This window comes from Electrophorus electricus, chromosome 24 (genome assembly GCF_041902795.1).
Source record: "Electrophorus electricus isolate QZ-2024a chromosome 24, ASM4190279v1, whole genome shotgun sequence".
Taxonomy (NCBI): Eukaryota; Metazoa; Chordata; class Actinopteri; order Gymnotiformes; family Gymnotidae; genus Electrophorus; species Electrophorus electricus.
This window is the reverse complement of record NC_137520.1, coordinates 12,623,627-12,640,211: the sequence shown is the minus strand read 5'-3', so window position 1 is coordinate 12,640,211 and position 16,585 is coordinate 12,623,627. Positions and strand designations below refer to the sequence as shown.

At 43.0% G+C, this 16,585-nt stretch overlaps 1 protein-coding gene across 4 annotated transcripts in view; it reads left to right on the top strand.

Annotated features, from left to right (window-relative positions):
* pex14 (peroxisomal biogenesis factor 14) overlaps positions 1 to 16,585 on the top strand; it is a 47,610-nt gene that overhangs the window by 13,244 nt on the left and 17,781 nt on the right. For 2 of the 4 annotated variants that reach the window (XM_035522427.2, XM_081706642.1), the window contains exon 3: positions 9,188 to 9,272. In XM_035522427.2, coding sequence (XP_035378320.2) covers positions 9,188 to 9,272 — 85 coding nt within the window. Of the gene's footprint in view, positions 1 to 5,302; positions 5,438 to 9,187; positions 9,273 to 16,585 lie in introns of those variants that run through there. The other 2 variants (XM_081706643.1, XM_081706644.1) reach the window with 2 other exon arrangements.

Below are 16,585 nucleotides of genomic sequence, written 5' to 3'. Positions count from 1 at the left end.
GTGGCCTGCCAGTACAGCCCCCTGAGTTCCTGCACGCCATGCTGTGACATTGGAGTGACACACACACACACACACACACACGGGTTCTTTATTACAAATGGCCAGCAGAGGCTGTGCTTACAGGGCCTCCCAAACATGGAGGGTCTCATGGCAGGACTCTGCAATGTGAGAGGTTGCCCTGCATGTCCCTGTTTGTTTATCCCTGTTTGTTTTTCTTAGGTTTTTTTTTTTTTGTCCCATTACAAACAATGAAACGTGATGAGGAAAATGTCATTTGCATACATGTGAGATGCTGTTTGGTTTGATGATGGATTGAGAGTCACCACTGACTGTAAACACGCGTGGGCGTCATATCATTGTAACTATCAATTGCCATTGTAGATTTTGCTATTTACATCGTCGGTGCATGCCTGACAGTGAACATCTATGATTCTCTGAACACTTACTCGGATCTCGGATAGAGCGGGCCGCCTTGGTTCCTTGACTCAAGACGCACTCAGCAAAACTGACGAGTGCTGTTTGTACAAGCACTTGATTTTAATGCAGCGGTCACGGCGCTGGATAAGGACGCATTAATTGTGGCCTTTTGGGGTCGGTTAATGGTGATGCCAAAACCGTGATTGTGATTACTGTGCGAATAATTGCGAATAAAGACATTCTTTGGCATGCCTGCTGTCATTGTAGCCCAGATTTCTGTCTGCGACCAGAAACTGGTTGGCCGGTACCACTGTGGGCCAGTACACGATGGAACCAGCGGGGAATTTGGGTTGAACCTTCGAATTTGATACCACCGGAGATTATGTACATGGTTCCTGGAACCTGCGGGTACAGTAATGGCGCTCTGAGTGAGTCTCTGAGTGAGTCGGCGTTTAATCACGACTTCATCTCCTGGACATTTAACAGCTGTCCCTCTGGGTGTCGGTGACGTGGACGTAGCAGTGTTGCTGCTAGTGTGCTTTTACGTGACCCTGTGGTTCTGAACTGGTGCAGGATGTTTTGGTTCCCTCTGCGCTCGGTGTGCAGAGACACCCTGCTGCTCTGCCCCACTCCTGCGGCTCGTTGTGGTCGGAGGATCTCTTTAAATGTGAGGTCCGTTGTCCCTGCTGCTGTGTAATGGCTCCTGACAGCTCTGACTAACACAAAAGGCCTGGCAGGCTTGACAGTTTATCCGCATGTACTTAATTTTGTTGCACCACCTTGAATGACCAATAGATGGCGATATTCATCTTCTGAGTGTCAGCTCTAATGGGGCTCTACTGACGTGTTCTTGCACTCTCTTCCTGTCTGTCTGTCTGTCTCTCTCCCTCCTTCTCTCTGTCTGTCTTGTTTCTTCTGCTCTTTTCTTCCTCTCTACCTTTCCTTTCTGCCCTCATCTTACTCACTTTAACTTTCTCTCTGAGTCTCAACTTTCCCTGACTTAATATTTCACTTCAGTTTCTCTCTCTTTTACTTACTCTACCTGACACTTACACACACACACACACACTTACACACACACACACTTACACACACACACACACACACACACACACACACAGTGGTGCGCGGGGGTGTGTCAGCCAGCAAGGGGGTCACGGCACCAATTCCTAGCCTTTTGAAGACTGCAAAATTGTTGATCCACAACGCGTGATTAGCGGTCTCCCCTATTGAATGCGAGCAGCCCTGAGATGATAATGTCACCAGAATGTCACAATCTGTCTGCTGCCGGTGTGGCTATCCCCTCCAAGTGTCACATTGTGCTTACGCCCAATCAATTGATCACTGGCAAGCACGTCTCCCTTTAATTGTCCCGGCACTGTACGTCTATTAGCCATTTTAGTGTGGGAGTAGCAGCTGTGTGTGCACAGCCTAGTGCCAGTATTTCTGGCAATTGTGTGCCTGTGCGTATGCCTGCACTCTCGTGTGTGTGTGTGTGTGTGTGTGTGTGTGTGTGTGTGTGTGTGTGTGTGTGTGTGTGTGTGTGTGTGTGTGTCTGTGTGACTACGGCAACCTGCAGAACACCTGTGTGTATCAGTAAGCAGGAAAAGTCTGATCATCAGAGCGGTGGTCTCAGTCAGTGGCTTGGCTGTTTTGCAGTGTATCCTGCTGTTGGGCTTGGACGCACACACACACACACACACACACACGCACACACACACACGCCACTGCTGCCGTTTTCATTTGGCTTCAATCAGCTAATTGGATGTGAAGGGTGGTGGTCCCTTCTGTGGAAATGAAGGGCAGGGATCCATTGCCAGTGCAAGATTGCCTTTGTGTTTATCTGTGTGTCTGATCAACGACGTGTTGCGCCGTGGCACTGGAGTGCTGTGTGTCACTGTTCATTTATGTTTGATGCCAGCAGGTTCTCTAACATATTTTTCTATATCTGATTAATTTTTTTTATGGTTTCTGTGTTGTTAATTTTTTTTTTGTTGTTGTTCATTTTGAGGAGTCAGTAGCTGTCACGGGCAATCATGGAAATGATCACGCAATTAGAGAAGGGGTACACGTACAAGTAAAAGGGTTAATGTTTTTGTGTGTGCGTGCGTGTGAGAGAGAGAAACAAGTCTTCTGCTTTGCTCAGAGACGTGTAGACTGTCGTTGAATGTCATCATTGACTGTAAAAGTAGTGGGGGAAAGAAAAGCCTCAAATTACAGGAAAGCAGCACTGCATTAAAGAACAAAGGAGATCGATGGCAGTACATTAAACTTTATGCGATTGGGGGGGGGGGGAATCAACTAATTAAAATTGATTACTCTTGCTTTGTAAAAGTGTTTCTGAATTAAATTATTGTATGAAAACATTTTGACCAATTGAGGAGCTGAGGAAGTATCCATTACTGGATTACTGCTGGCGGATTTGCGGTGAGCAGGCCTGAGTAGCGGCGGGGGGGGGGGAGGGGGTTCAATCCAGCCTGGTTCATTTCTGGCCACCTTTCCTGCCCTCTCTGTCACCCCGGCTCCTTTCCCATCAGTCCTTGCATCCGAATTAAAAGCTGTTTGTGAAAAACACCTGCCCTTTTCTCCATGAAGTGACAGTTTGCCTGAGCGATTTGAGGTTTCTGTGTCTTATAAACATGCCATGGTCAGGTCTGAATGACCCGTCGGCCTATGTGCCTGTTTTGGTAGTGCGCTATCAATAGTGTTTCTTAAAACTCAGACTTGCTAGTTTTAACAACTTGTTAGAATGAATAGTCCATTATGGGAGTGGCTATAGGTGCTATGTTATGGGGGAAATGGACTTTTCATTCTTTGAGAACATCATTGGTGACTATAGCTGTTTTAAAGGAATTTTATAATTGCTTCCCTCCCCCCCTGTAAGCCCTGTAGGAAGTTACAGTGCCACAGAAAAGCCATGTGTCTCTCTCTTCAACAGCTTGCCATTAAATATTGATACTTTTCCCCATATCAGTCCTGCAGTGCGCACCTTTTGTGCTTGCCAGACTGAGGCTTGTGTTAGTGACCTGCTGGGCTCACAGCACGAATATACCCAGCTCCCTTATTAAAGGAAATCAGCCCCACCACATTTAAATCCTTACGCAAATAATTATGAAAAATCTACCTTATCTGGTTCTGTTAATTTACTTTGCCAATGTAATGGATCTTATTTTGATTCTGTGCTCAGAAGTATTTAATTCTAGTTCAGCCAGTGAGGCGGATTCAGAGGGGATGTGGATCTAGCCAAAGCCCACCAGATCTAGCCAAAGCCCACCACTGGCCAGGTCACACAAATGTCTTTTTTCCTTCAGCCCCTTGAATATGGCCTCATACACTGTGTGCGATGCAGTCGTGCAAAGTGTTGTTTCATTTCTCTCTCTCTCTCTCTCTCTCTCTCTCTCTCTCTCTCACTCTCTCTCTCACACACACACACACACACACACACACAGAGTTAAATTGCATAATCCACTGTTGATGTTCCGTAGCCTGCCTGAAGGACTGAAGTTGTCGAGGGTTATTTTTAAACCACGGCAGAGCAAACATCAATGAAGTTTTCCACTCTGTGTTTTGTTCATAGAAATGTTCGTTCTGACCTTTAGTTGCTAAAGCTTCGCCCAGGAGTTCAATAGAACACAGCCAGATTTGAATATCTTCATTCTCATCAGATAAAGCTTACATGCTCGATACTCACTCAGTAAATAGAAAAATCATACAGCTTACATTTGTCATCAGTAATAAATATGTGTAACTCTATATGTAATATCTTTACTTCCTGAATGTGACCTCCTAAAAGTGATGCCTCAAGGGAAAAACCTGCCATGGACAGAATGTGAAATGACTGACCGTGTAAGACTAGTCCACTGCCCTGTTTGTAAAATAATCCTGTTGACCAGTTATTTTATTTCATGAGTGTGCTTTGAATTTGTAGAGCTGCTGTTGGCGTGTGGACATTACATTGCTATTGCTCCTTCTCTCCTTCACTCTCGTTCTGTCTCTCTCTCTGACTCCCACACGTGTGCGTTCGCACATGCAGGCGCCATGTCAGGTGTCATTTCTGATCGCTCTTCCCATGTGGGCTTCATTCCTGCTAAAGGTCAGCGTAACTGGAAAAGATGTTGTAATTAGAAGGACATTTTGGAGACGTCCTTTCAGATTATTAAAAACACCGTTTAGTGCATCAACAAGTTAGGTGATACGTGAGGAATATGTAATTGCGTCAAAATCCCATTCGGGTCCTTGTACTTTTGGACTCGTTGCAAAGCACGTGAGACCACATCCCTGCTATCCATGAACACAGTTAATTAATGTTGAAAGCCAGCCTTCCCCTCTTCCTTGCTCCAGACCCACCCCCCACCACGTTGTTTTGGAGGAATTTGAGACTATCCTAACACAATTGCACCTGCCTCTATTAGCTTTTTATTATATCATGGCTGCTTCTGCACAAATGTACAGGGCAATTTGAAATGAATTGATTCGCACTGAGACTCGATCCCGAGACTTGCTAATGATTTCCTTTTAGCTTCCTTACCCGTTTCCTTTTAGCTCTGGCGATGGGCCCCCCACCTACTGTCATCTCTGCCGTCCTCTCTCACGGAGACGTAGTTTTCCTCAGCAGCCCAGCGGCTTTCTTCATCGTCTCAGGTCTGCCAGACAACACGCCAGCCGCTCTGCGCTCTCGCACGATGTAGGGCCCAAGTGCAGTTTGGGAGGGAGTGTTGCACTTTGCGAAACCTGATTGTTCTGTGACCCCTTATGTAAAGTTTTTCTACATTATGCTTCAGTACGTTTGTCTGTAGATAATTGTTCAGGTGCTGTGAAATGAAGAGCCATTTAAAGCCCTTTTCCTCCCTATAAGACGGACTTAAACAGGTTTGGGCCGATGTCGGTGCGTTTTGTCCTGTGCAGCAGTGAACTGAAATGAATGCTCCCCAGATGACTTGACTTGGCCCTCGACCCAAACTCAACCTCACACAGAAGGCCTTTCTTCTCCTCTGTTGATTTATACGGCAGCGCTTCTAAGGTAAACGGCTCGTTTATGGTTTCGGTTTTATTTTCTGATTCGTACAGTCAGCGACATGTCAGATGCTGTCATCAGAGAGCAGAGTTTGTGAAAGTGGAGACCGAGTGATGGGTATTCTCAGGCTTGTTTGTTACACAGAAGCTGTTTATAGATAGAAAATAAGCCTTTTTCCTTTTACATGCATCTTAAACTGAACCGAAAGTCAAATATTACAAAAGGAAAAAATATAGGCTGCCCTCAAAGATGTTTTTCCTCGTGTTTCTTTATTTTTATGTAGCTGAGGTGAATTTTGTCTTACTTTGTTTATCTGTTACTCACAAATGTTAAAAGTGCAAAAACAAGTCTGATATGACTCCTGAAAGCTGGTGGAGTTTTATAATCAAGGGAGCTGCCCAATTTTGCCGCTTACTTCCATCTCACTTAAAAGACTAAGCTCTACATTTCGGTCATGAATTTCATTTTGACTTGATCCTGTTCAGTTAGTGTGTTTTAGTAGTTTTCCAGGTTTTTATGCTGCAGTATACCTTTTATAGGCAGGGAGGAGAGGTGACAGCCTGCTTTCATCTCAAAAAGCCTTGCACCAGAATCTCCATCTTAGGTTGTTAATGGCTTCAAATTTAACCATTAACACGGTTTAGTTGTTTTTCTAAATTAAGCAGAAATATTAAGAAGAGTCACTAAAATACTTGATTTTATTTATTTATTTATTTGTTTGTTTTAAATGGAGCCTGCAACGTTTGCACAGCTAGCTTGCTAACTTCCTTTTCAGATTCCTATCTCATGTCAAGACTACAAATTCATATCTGTCCAATCATAAACTACACGCCTCTCCTATACTGTACCAAGGCCCTAATGGGTTCAGTGCACAAGACTAGGGAAAAGCAGTATATGGGCTAGTTGCTTCTGCAGTCTGCTCTGGGCTGTTCGTAGGCTGCCGAAAGGTGAGGTTTGTTTCGACTCGCACGCTGAGCGAGCTTATTTTGTGCCAAAATGCCAGAATCTCCCGCTGAAAGAAACTGGGAGAGCACAGCAGATCGGATGGCAATATGATGAGAGATATCACCTCTTCATCCAAATCTGAGGGAAGTGAGAGAAAGTGCTCTATTAAACTGTTTGTCCGATCCAAACTCGATCAGATTGCTGCATGATTTGTGAGACTTGCTCCAGTCGTCAGGCTCATCTGGGCGGTCGCGTCTCCAGGCGCACGGCTCCTGTGATTGAGTTTTTACCACTTTTTAAGTTGCGCTCTGACACTTGATCATTTATCTCATTTGTAAAGATTATTGGTCAGAACAGAGAGCACTTTCAGTGCATTAGCAATTTTAGCCTTACAAGAAACACTAGAAAATAATGGTTATTAACAGAGAGTATTTACTGGTATTCAGCAAAGCAACACGCAGCCACCTTTTTAATTTAGGTTAATATTTGGCCTGCCAAACCAAAAGTGCCGTGTACTGACTTACACTGGTACAGCTCTCGCCCTTAAAAGCACAATCACGCGCTACTACCTTACACCGCAATGAGGATGATGTAGAAGTCAATAACTACACAAGACTAAAATCTGCGCAATGTGGTTATAATTGATTGAGATGTCTGAGTGGAACTTGCACAAAGCAGCTATGTCATCTGCAAAGAAAGGCACTTTTCCCTCTCCCTGTAGATCACATGCAACACTCTAGGAAAATAAATGGGCATCCGTCTCATTTGTTATCCCACTTCGGGTTTCATCTTTTAGGGAAGAGTTTACAAGGATGCTAGGCTACGTCCGTCTTTGGCAGAAGTCCCGTTTAGTCTCCGTGGCAAAAAGGGTCGTAATTTTTGTTGGAAGTGTAGCTTTGACCTTTTACATGCAAAAATAAAACAGCATGCCTCGTGGCATATTTTTGTCCATCAATGAATCAATTAAGATTTTATTTTTGTCGTTAATTGATATGTATGTGGAATATACTGTATGCTGTGACAATTTTTATGAGGTAATGGGAAAAGCACAAAAATGCATGGACTTTCAATAGTTTCTAATCGAGTACTAAAATGAACACTCCGAAGCACAATATGCAAATGTGGTTCAGTAAGGAGGCAGCTTTGGTCTTGTAATCTGGGACACCAGCCAAACGGTTACTCAATCACTTCCACACTTCGCGTTTCTCTCATTGAATCAGTTAATGTTCGAAAACTTTTCGAAGCCGATCATTTGTATACTTCTGAAACATGTAGTTTGGGCCCTTTTTACTGTGACTGTGCTCCTCAGGCCTCTGACGGGGTTTTCACCACACACTCTGTAATCGTCTAACCTACCTGGCGTGAAGGTTTCGGGTAAGAGTTCATTACGCCTTCAGCATAACCAATCCAGGAATGTCCACGCTTTTAGTGTAAGCCTTGCGCTCTGTAGGTGTGACGGAGAACGCAGGATTGAACAGACTTCCGTGTGTCTAGATGTTTTGATGAAGATTTATAGCATAGGATGGTGGAGCTATAAACAGATCCCATAGTATTTTTTCAGGAAATGCTAACATAATCATGGGCAATATCAGCTGCTGTGTCTTAAGTTGGTGATTATTTCAATTTTCTTTTCATTTTAAACCCTCCAACCTCTGCAGAAAAAGGGGTGGGGGAATGATTCAGTAATTTGAAATCTATATGATGGGTTTTTATCAGAAAATTGTGTCCCCGATTTTAGTCTGTCTTGATTTGTCTTTGAAGAGTTATGCAGACACTTAGCCAGTCTTAGTGTTGCACATTGTCCTCAGCCTCTCTTCAAAATGCAATTCTTTTGAATTGAAAAGGGTCTTTAGTATATGCAATGCATTACCTAAAATGAATTACAGCGGACAGTGTGCTCAATCACTTTTTATCTTTTGCCATGTAAAGAAAAAGAACAGTAATCAAAACCTTTCAACCTATTAGAGGAATGACTTTTACAATTGAATCACGGGGACCACAGGTGCGATAACGAGACAGCCCGGCTCTGCTCTTGAGTGTGCGTCTCCACCTATCTGCAGATGTTATTTCATGTTTATCTGTTCTTTAAAAGCTCCACTTCAGAGACCCCACTTCAAATTCATGTTGTAATGGTGTTTAAGGAAGGAGGCCTTTTTTTTTTAATTCTTGGGGAAAGCTTGCCAAAGTGGCAGATTAAAGGGCATCTCAAAGGAAAACATGATGGAATCGATCAACACCCCACTGCACTTACAACTACACATGTCCTGATGATATTTAATTTTCTAGTGCATTAACACGCGGTCATTACAACATGCAGGCTTGGTTATTTGATCATAATGCATTTTCTTCTTAAAGAATCGCTGAAGTTTTCAGCCAGGTATTCTGCAGTTATTAGATAGAGATGGGCACTTCAGCATTAAGTATAGATTTTCAGTCCCTGCTCACTTAAGGCTTGGAGTTTGTCTTAAAGAGGATAATGGCAAATTAAACTCCATACCCCATTTATTCAGCAAACCTTGATGGGATAATTTTATAACTGCTGATTCACTCATTTCACAGATTTATCTCTAAAGTGGTTTGGTGGTCTAGCCGTCCATATACTTACAGTGAGGGGTAGTTTCTCTGAAGTTCCTGCTATTGGCCAACGATACACCGTGGACTATGAGGCATGCACAATAATTGCCCATTCAAGAATTATTCCACCTTTCTCCTGTTTCTAATGAGTTTTCGAGAATGCCATTTGCAGCAGACGGTAGGTTACTTGACTCTAGACACTTAAGATTCACCCCCCTCCCCCCCCCCCCTTTGCAGATTGCTACAGCAGTGAAGTTCCTGCAAAACCCGAAAGTTCGTCAAAGTCCTTTGGCTACCAGAAGAGCTTTCCTGAAGAAAAAAGGTGAGTGGTTATCAGAATGTTCTGAAAATGTTTATAATAACAAATTGTGATAATTCATATTACTCATTGTGGGATCATAATGGGTAACGTGACACAGACGCTGGATGAAGATGCCGATGAGATCATTTGTTGTAAGGGTGAAAGGTCAGTGTTGTGGTCGCAGGCCCTGCAGGGTCAGGTAGGGGTCGATTTTGTTGCAGAGAGCTTGATCCCAGCTGTGGGGGATAAATGACCTACTAGCTGGGATGCTTCTTTGGGATGCAGAAAATGAATATTGACGGACACTCCCGTACTTTCGGTGAGATCGTCAATGATGCTCCCTCCCAGCGTTTTAAGACTTTTACTTAATTTAGCTGTTATCATAAATATTAAAGCACTGGAAGATTTTATCGACCAGCAGAACAGTGTGGTGTGAGCATACATATGCATTCGGTCTGAATCCAGAGCTGTTTAGGTGTTTATCAATATGTGCATTTGATTCACGCCACACCAGCATTCAAACACTGCTCACTAGTCTGTGCTGTGTATTAGAACCAACAAGCCCTCAGTTCTGCTCTTGTATGTCCTAAGAATTCAATGACCATTTTGAAAGCAGAAAGATGAACACCCTCTGTGTGATGAATATGGGGTAGTCTGTTTAAAGGCTTCGTCTGTGGTTTATGTTCGTTGTAGCCTTTTGGCAAATGTTAAAACAGATGCGTTTTAACACACCTGGGCATTTGTCACGTGTTTTGACAGCCGGTGTTGACTCTGGAACTTGGGTATCACCATCATCAGACCGAATCCAGTTTGAGTTAATGTTTTGCAAATGCAACAAGTATATTAAAATCTTTAAAAGAAATAAAGCTTTCAAAAGGTGAATCTGTTGTGAAGAAAACCAGCAAATTAAAACAACTTCCATAAGGTTTTGGTGTTTGCTCTTAATGAAAGTGTTTGTTTTTTTGGATGAGTCTAATTATTTGTTCATTTAGAATACCAAAAATGGCCGCCTGCAAAAAAAGTCCTAGTGACTAATCTTTATATGACATCAGATTGTGTAATTCTTCCAACATAGATTTCAGCTTTGACCTGTCTTTTTTCTTTCATGTTCTGCCATAAATTCTCTGGTTTTTGAGGGGCTACGTAACCTTAAAAGCAGGGGGATTTGGGCCCTGTTTGTGCCAGAAGAAGACGGAGGATGGTGAGCCTAAAAGCTCCATGACCAGAAGGGGTAACATGAGACATAATCTATACTTGCCGACAGGTCTTGTTCGCATCAACTGGCTATTATGACTAGCTTGACTACCCAGTATCCTCAGAACCTTCCCTCATCGGTCAGTCCCGTTAGCAGCTGTTTGATTTTATTCATAATTCATAACTTGTGCTGCTCGTGTAACGTTAATGTCTGGTTCCTTAGTGGGGGGTTTTTTCCAGGTTTTCTGTTCATTACATATTCAGAACGTTTGGACATTTTCATGTAATGGGATAAATAGTTTAATTATTATGGGAGGACTATTTAAAGAGCCAAAACTCGGCTCAATAATGGATGTGTCGGTGCAATAATTAGGTCACAGCTTTGTTGGCTGAGTTCAGTGGAATCGCATGCGTCATAAGTCGGACATAGCAGAAGAAATCTGTTAAAAAGTAGAGATACTGTTCCTGTACACTTTTCACAGTTCCTTGCAGCTCTGCAGTGTGATTTACTCTGTTGATTTTCTTTTTTGCCCCTAGAGTTAGCTTTTTAAAATTTCCGTTTTAAACTTTGATTAGGTAGGCCTAATGTTTGAAGCTACCTAATTACATATTTTGAAATATATAAGACCGTCATGTCCAAACTGTTCTAAGTTGATTTCAGTAATATTTGACTTTGTGATAAGAAATGACGTTGATGATGACGTGATTTTGACCTCGTGAAGGGTCAATAGTGGCCCCTAATGAGGAGCGGGGATTCTGCTCCACCATAATGAGAGGTCTCCAGGGTCCCACGTCGCTCCAGTAGATCTGCAAGCTCGAAGTGTGGGACATTGCTGTTCTAAGTCAATGATGTAATTTTTGTTTGGACATTTGGAGATCTTTCGCTGAGGGTGCTGTTTCCAGGTCACTGGTCTTTTTAATCGCCTGTCTCTGGAATTGAGAAGTTATTTATACAGCTTTGTGTTAGCACAATGCCTCCTCATTTGTTCGCCTCAGTCAGTTTTCACTTGTTATTGCTTTAAACCTGCATGCCACGCTACTATCTACTGAATAGTCTAACAACCATGACCAACAGTGGCACATTTTAAGTCCAAAGCTCTGGACAGTTTTTGTCAAATGGTTTAAACCAGTGTTTGACAACTTAAATATACTTCTATAAAGAGGAATTGTTGCCACATGAGCTAGCACAGAGCTGTCTCTTGATGGACTTGTAAATTAGCTGCAAACTGTTGTCATGGTGTCACAGTAACCCCTATATTTTGACTGTGGATCAACAATTAGCCTCCCTTTGTTTTGGGTAAGCGGTTTTCACAAAGAGTTATGCCTTCAAATGGCGCCAGCTTACAAGTGAGCTGTGTGTAAATTTGCATGTTGTGGAAAATCGCCTTGTGTCAGCAAAAGACCATTTCTACTGCGCCTCACCTTGAACAATGTAATTATGTCACGATGTTGTATCACTTTGAAAGCGTCTAGTGCAATTTGAAGGGTAGGAAGGAGGGCAGCTAGTCTGAAGGCAAAGTGCTGAGTAATCGTAAGCCAATTTCACTTTATTAAATTTCACACAAAATTTACCTTCCCCCCCCCCCAGAGCCCTGCTGAGTTCACAGAAGCAATTTAAGCAGGCAAGCACCTCATGTAGTCTTTTCGGCTGGGTTTTTTCATTTTTATTCAAAGCCGAAATTTTGGTTTGATTGACATATATTTCATATTAAAACATGCCTTAAGTACAGTATCAGAAATGACAGCTCGAAAGTTATGAGGGTGACCTTTAATTTTCTCTGTTTATAGCTAATACCCAATAATTAGGGTTAGTGTTAAACCAAGGTCATAGCAATAAGCTCTAAACATAGATTTAACCATGGAACAAGGTTTGTCTCCGATATCCTTCTTAATTACATACGGTGCATAGGTTTTAGTGCATGCGTGCCTATAACTACATGCTTATCAATGTATTCCTGGGAGTAAGATTTGCATCGTTTGCTTCTGAGTGTATGACTACACTGTTATTACGTGTTGCCTGTAGCCACAATTTGAGCACAGACTGGTATCAAAAATTGTGCATGTTCCTCTTCCAGATCATTTCTTTTGCATTTTAAAGCGCTAGCCCTACATCGGTGCAATGATGTTCCAGGGTGTTTGTGCACTGCCGTCCCACTCTGGAGCAGCTGGAATCATTCCGGCGTGCTGTGAACTTCTCCCTGTCCTCTTGTGCACCCGCCTCCCAAAAATCCTGACCTCCGGAGCACCCTCTCCAACCCACTTCCACTCACACATCCCCAAAACTACAGATACGTGTCCATCTTAATTTCTAATGCAGTTTAATGTCATATTTATGTAAATATTGTCCGATTTTTCTCTGTATTAACAGCGAGAAATGTCAAAGCTCACATAAAATAAAACAATGCCATCGCCGGGTGGAGTGGGATTTAAATTGGATTCCTGCAGCTGGAGAGGCGTACTGCTGATGGAGGGAGAACTAGACGGCACTTTGATTACATGTTGCAGAATCTTTACACGAGAATCTCTCCTCCACATATTATTTATATGCACTGGTAATGCTCTAATCTGCACCGAAGGATACCCCTCTTATTTCCATACCCCCCCCCCCTCCCCCCCATCCTTTGAAAGGAGAGGTGATTGGTTGCTGTAAGCACAGAGAAATCTACACTAATGTATCGTAAACAGGTAATTTAACTAGTGTGCACAGGGAATTACACATTTTGTTATATGGCCTAGATAACTGTGTTACTCTTTGGGTGATATTTTCTAAAAATAGTATTTCATTAACCGCAGATATGAAATGTTATTACTAGTGAAAGTACAAGATGGAAAGAAATCTCATCACATCGTTTAATCTTTAGGTTCCACTTCACAGTATTTTCCTTTATGTTCCAATAAACTTACTATGAGCCAGTTACCATGACCCAGATTAAACCTAAAACTAGATTTTTTTTAAAAATCCATGTTTCTTCATCATTGTCAGTTCAGTTTAGTTCAAGACTAGACTTAAACCATGTCAAGGAAACCAGTCCATTAAGTCAGACTACAGCATTAAACACAGGCTAGCTCACTCTTCCGAGTTTAGGCCTAGCAGTCTGCCAGTAAACATTCACTTGCCCCTTGGCGTTCTTATGATCTTGCTCTTACTATCTTGACTTTATGTACAGGTTGCACATCTGAACGTTTGGCACAGCAGGGTTAGGACTGGCTCTCTGACCTCTCTGGTGTTCTTCATTATAGTCGTTTCATTACAGCGAGAGAGTCAGGCGGGACAGCGGCGTATAATACCGCCCATGCCATGAAGGAAAGGGTATGGTTCATCATCCCAGATATTAATAGGATGGTGTTTGCAAGTGAGGTTATGCCACTCACCTCTTGGACAAAAATGGCAATGACCAAGGCCTGAGGAGAATGCAGAGGGATTGATGTGGTTATAAATTACTCCACGACGCCACCTAGCCCGGGCCCTCTTTCACTTTGTCATCAGAGGAGGGCAATAAAGCAGGGAAATGAGAGCAGTGTGTCGGGTCCCCCCCCCCCCCCCCACCCCAACATGAGCTGTTTTTTTTTTTTTTTCTTTTTTTTTTAATACATAAATGAATGTGCTATGAGAGTGGTCATTATTTAGGGCACGCGAGTGTCCCGCGACAGCACTGTGGTCGGGGACGCGAGCGCCTCGCCCAGAGTTCTGTCCCATGGACACGCACATGCAAAACAGGTCGAAGTCGCTCCCCGACTCTCCGTAACCTATTGACCTCTGTCTGTTTATGAGCCATGCCTCCCCCCCCCCTCATATTCAAAATGTATGTAATACTCACTCAAGGGCAACATAATCATTCAGGCCTTGTAGGCCGGTGGAACAGCATTCACCGTTTTTTAAAGGCTAAGCATTTTTTTTTGTAAGCAATTTTAGAACTGGCTGTCTGAGCTCATTCTTAACCCATAAAGTTCTGAAGAACTGCATTCCATGATCCACCCACCTCCCAGCCCAGTCGCCTCGTCACCTCTCAAAAACAACAACAACAACAAAAAGCCAAAAGGTAAAAACGGCACAGAAAATGGAGCTGTAAATAATACGAGGAGAAATGGGTTTTCCTTTAAATAAATACCGATCCGGTTTATGTTGAAAGACAATAGAAAACGTAGCCCAGATATGCAGTTTACAGTATTTATAGCCGTAATATCGAGGTGCCACCACCGTAATTTCATGCCCCAATGAGAACAGCAAGGTCAAAGCAAATGCTTGGCCTGAACACGCGCTAATACGATGACTCATAAACAGGCACTGCGTGTATCAGGTGCACCAAATAATACTGTATAATGAAATACAGAATAGCTTTCCATTATTGTTCTTTTTTACGGTGTCATCATTAGATGTAATTTATGTCTTTAAAAAAAGAAAATCATCTCGCGGCAGGTCGATCCGAAATGGGGGTCCAGGAGGTCATTCTACAGGTTTTGGAAACCATAATAAATTTCCCATTTTCTTTTTGTGTGCTTTCCCTTTTATATGGAAAATTCAGCCTCTCCTGCTTGTCTTTCTTTTCAAATTGGCTCTCAAAGGCCTTTTATTTGTCATCCTATTTTCTTTATAATAAAGGCATCACAGGCAACAAAATAGCTGACTGGTCTTAAAATCCACAAGAAAAGCACGTGTATTAATGAATGTGCATGCATCTATTTACGACGTGGAGGGGAAAAAAAGCCCTTTGTAGTTTCACCCAAGGTGCTATTTAAGAATTCAAATGACGTTACGGATATGTACATATTTGTTTATTGTGGTGTCTTTAGAAATAGACGCTGCTCAAAGCTGAATGCTGAATACATGAACTTTTCCCAGAAGTGTCTGTCTCTCACTTTCAATCAAGAGGCAATGAGGCTGAAGTAGAAGTGGGTGGGTGTGGTTGGGGTGGGCTGGATGGTGTGTGTGGGGGGGGAGGTGTCCACTCTGTCTCATTCAATAGTCTGCCACCATGCAGTCTGCTGTGGTCAGATGGATGGCGAGTCCAGGGCCACGTTATTGCTTATTGGACAGTCCAGCTCAGCACACGAGACTGCGGCTGCTTCCTGACTCGTGCGCCACCAGGCAAGGCAGGATGGCCAATATTTGACTGAAATTACTCAACCATTTTCATGGTCGTTGTAGTTCTCAAGAGCTGACGGACCCCCTCCCCCCACGTTCCGTGAGTTTAAAGAGAACCTCCTCGTGTCTTTGACCTTAACCCGGAGTTTTCTAGAAGAGTGATAAAAGTGAGTAAATGGTCATTTTAATGAAAACGGTGAAGTTATAAATTTCATTAATACTCTGTCTGACGGGGAATTAGTCCAGCACTGGGCACGGAGCTCTTTCCTTCATGAAATTAGGCTGAGAAACTCAATTCAGCCCAGTCTTTTATGGCCATGGGTCCATGAATGTAGTTGTCACGCTGAAATCAATGTTTTGCCCTTCGTGAACTTAAGAACTTGGATCCAGCGATGTCCTGTGATGCACACTTTAGATACAAATTAGAACATTTCATGGTAATTTTAAGTTATGAGTCAAATGAATCGCCTTTTATGAGCCTTCTGTAGGATCACCACGTTCATTTGCCCTATGTTCGTGTGCATTTTGGTCGGGTTGTTTTTGATAATTGTTTCTTATCGTTGACTTTTTAAGTGCGGCTCTGTGGCTGTCATTACGGCTCTTGATCTTGGAAAGCTCTTAGTCTCCAGGAGTCTGATTTCCTCCCCAGCTGACAGTAGACAGGCAGAGCAGGCAGAGGCTCTGTTCGCTGCCAAGCTCTTGGCTCTTCCTGGCCACTGGCGTTTGCCACATTTATGATATGTGTATTACAGCACAAAAACAGCTTGCTGTCTGCTCTTTAAACAGCTCAATTTGGAGCAAAGCTCAGCCTTTTGGCACTCTGGCAAGCAGCGGAGTCGTATGAAAGCATGTGGAATAGAGTGCTGAAATGCCCAGAGGGACATCTCCAGTAAACAGCCCTCGCACTTAGGCTGCTGGGAGAGAGGAGGAGGAGAGAGAGAGAGAGAGAGAGAGAGAGAGAGAGAGAGAGAGAGAGAGAGAGCAACCGCAGATCACTGTGCTAAACACACAATGACAGAAATGACACACTCCAGTCTACTGTGGACAAACAAAGGTT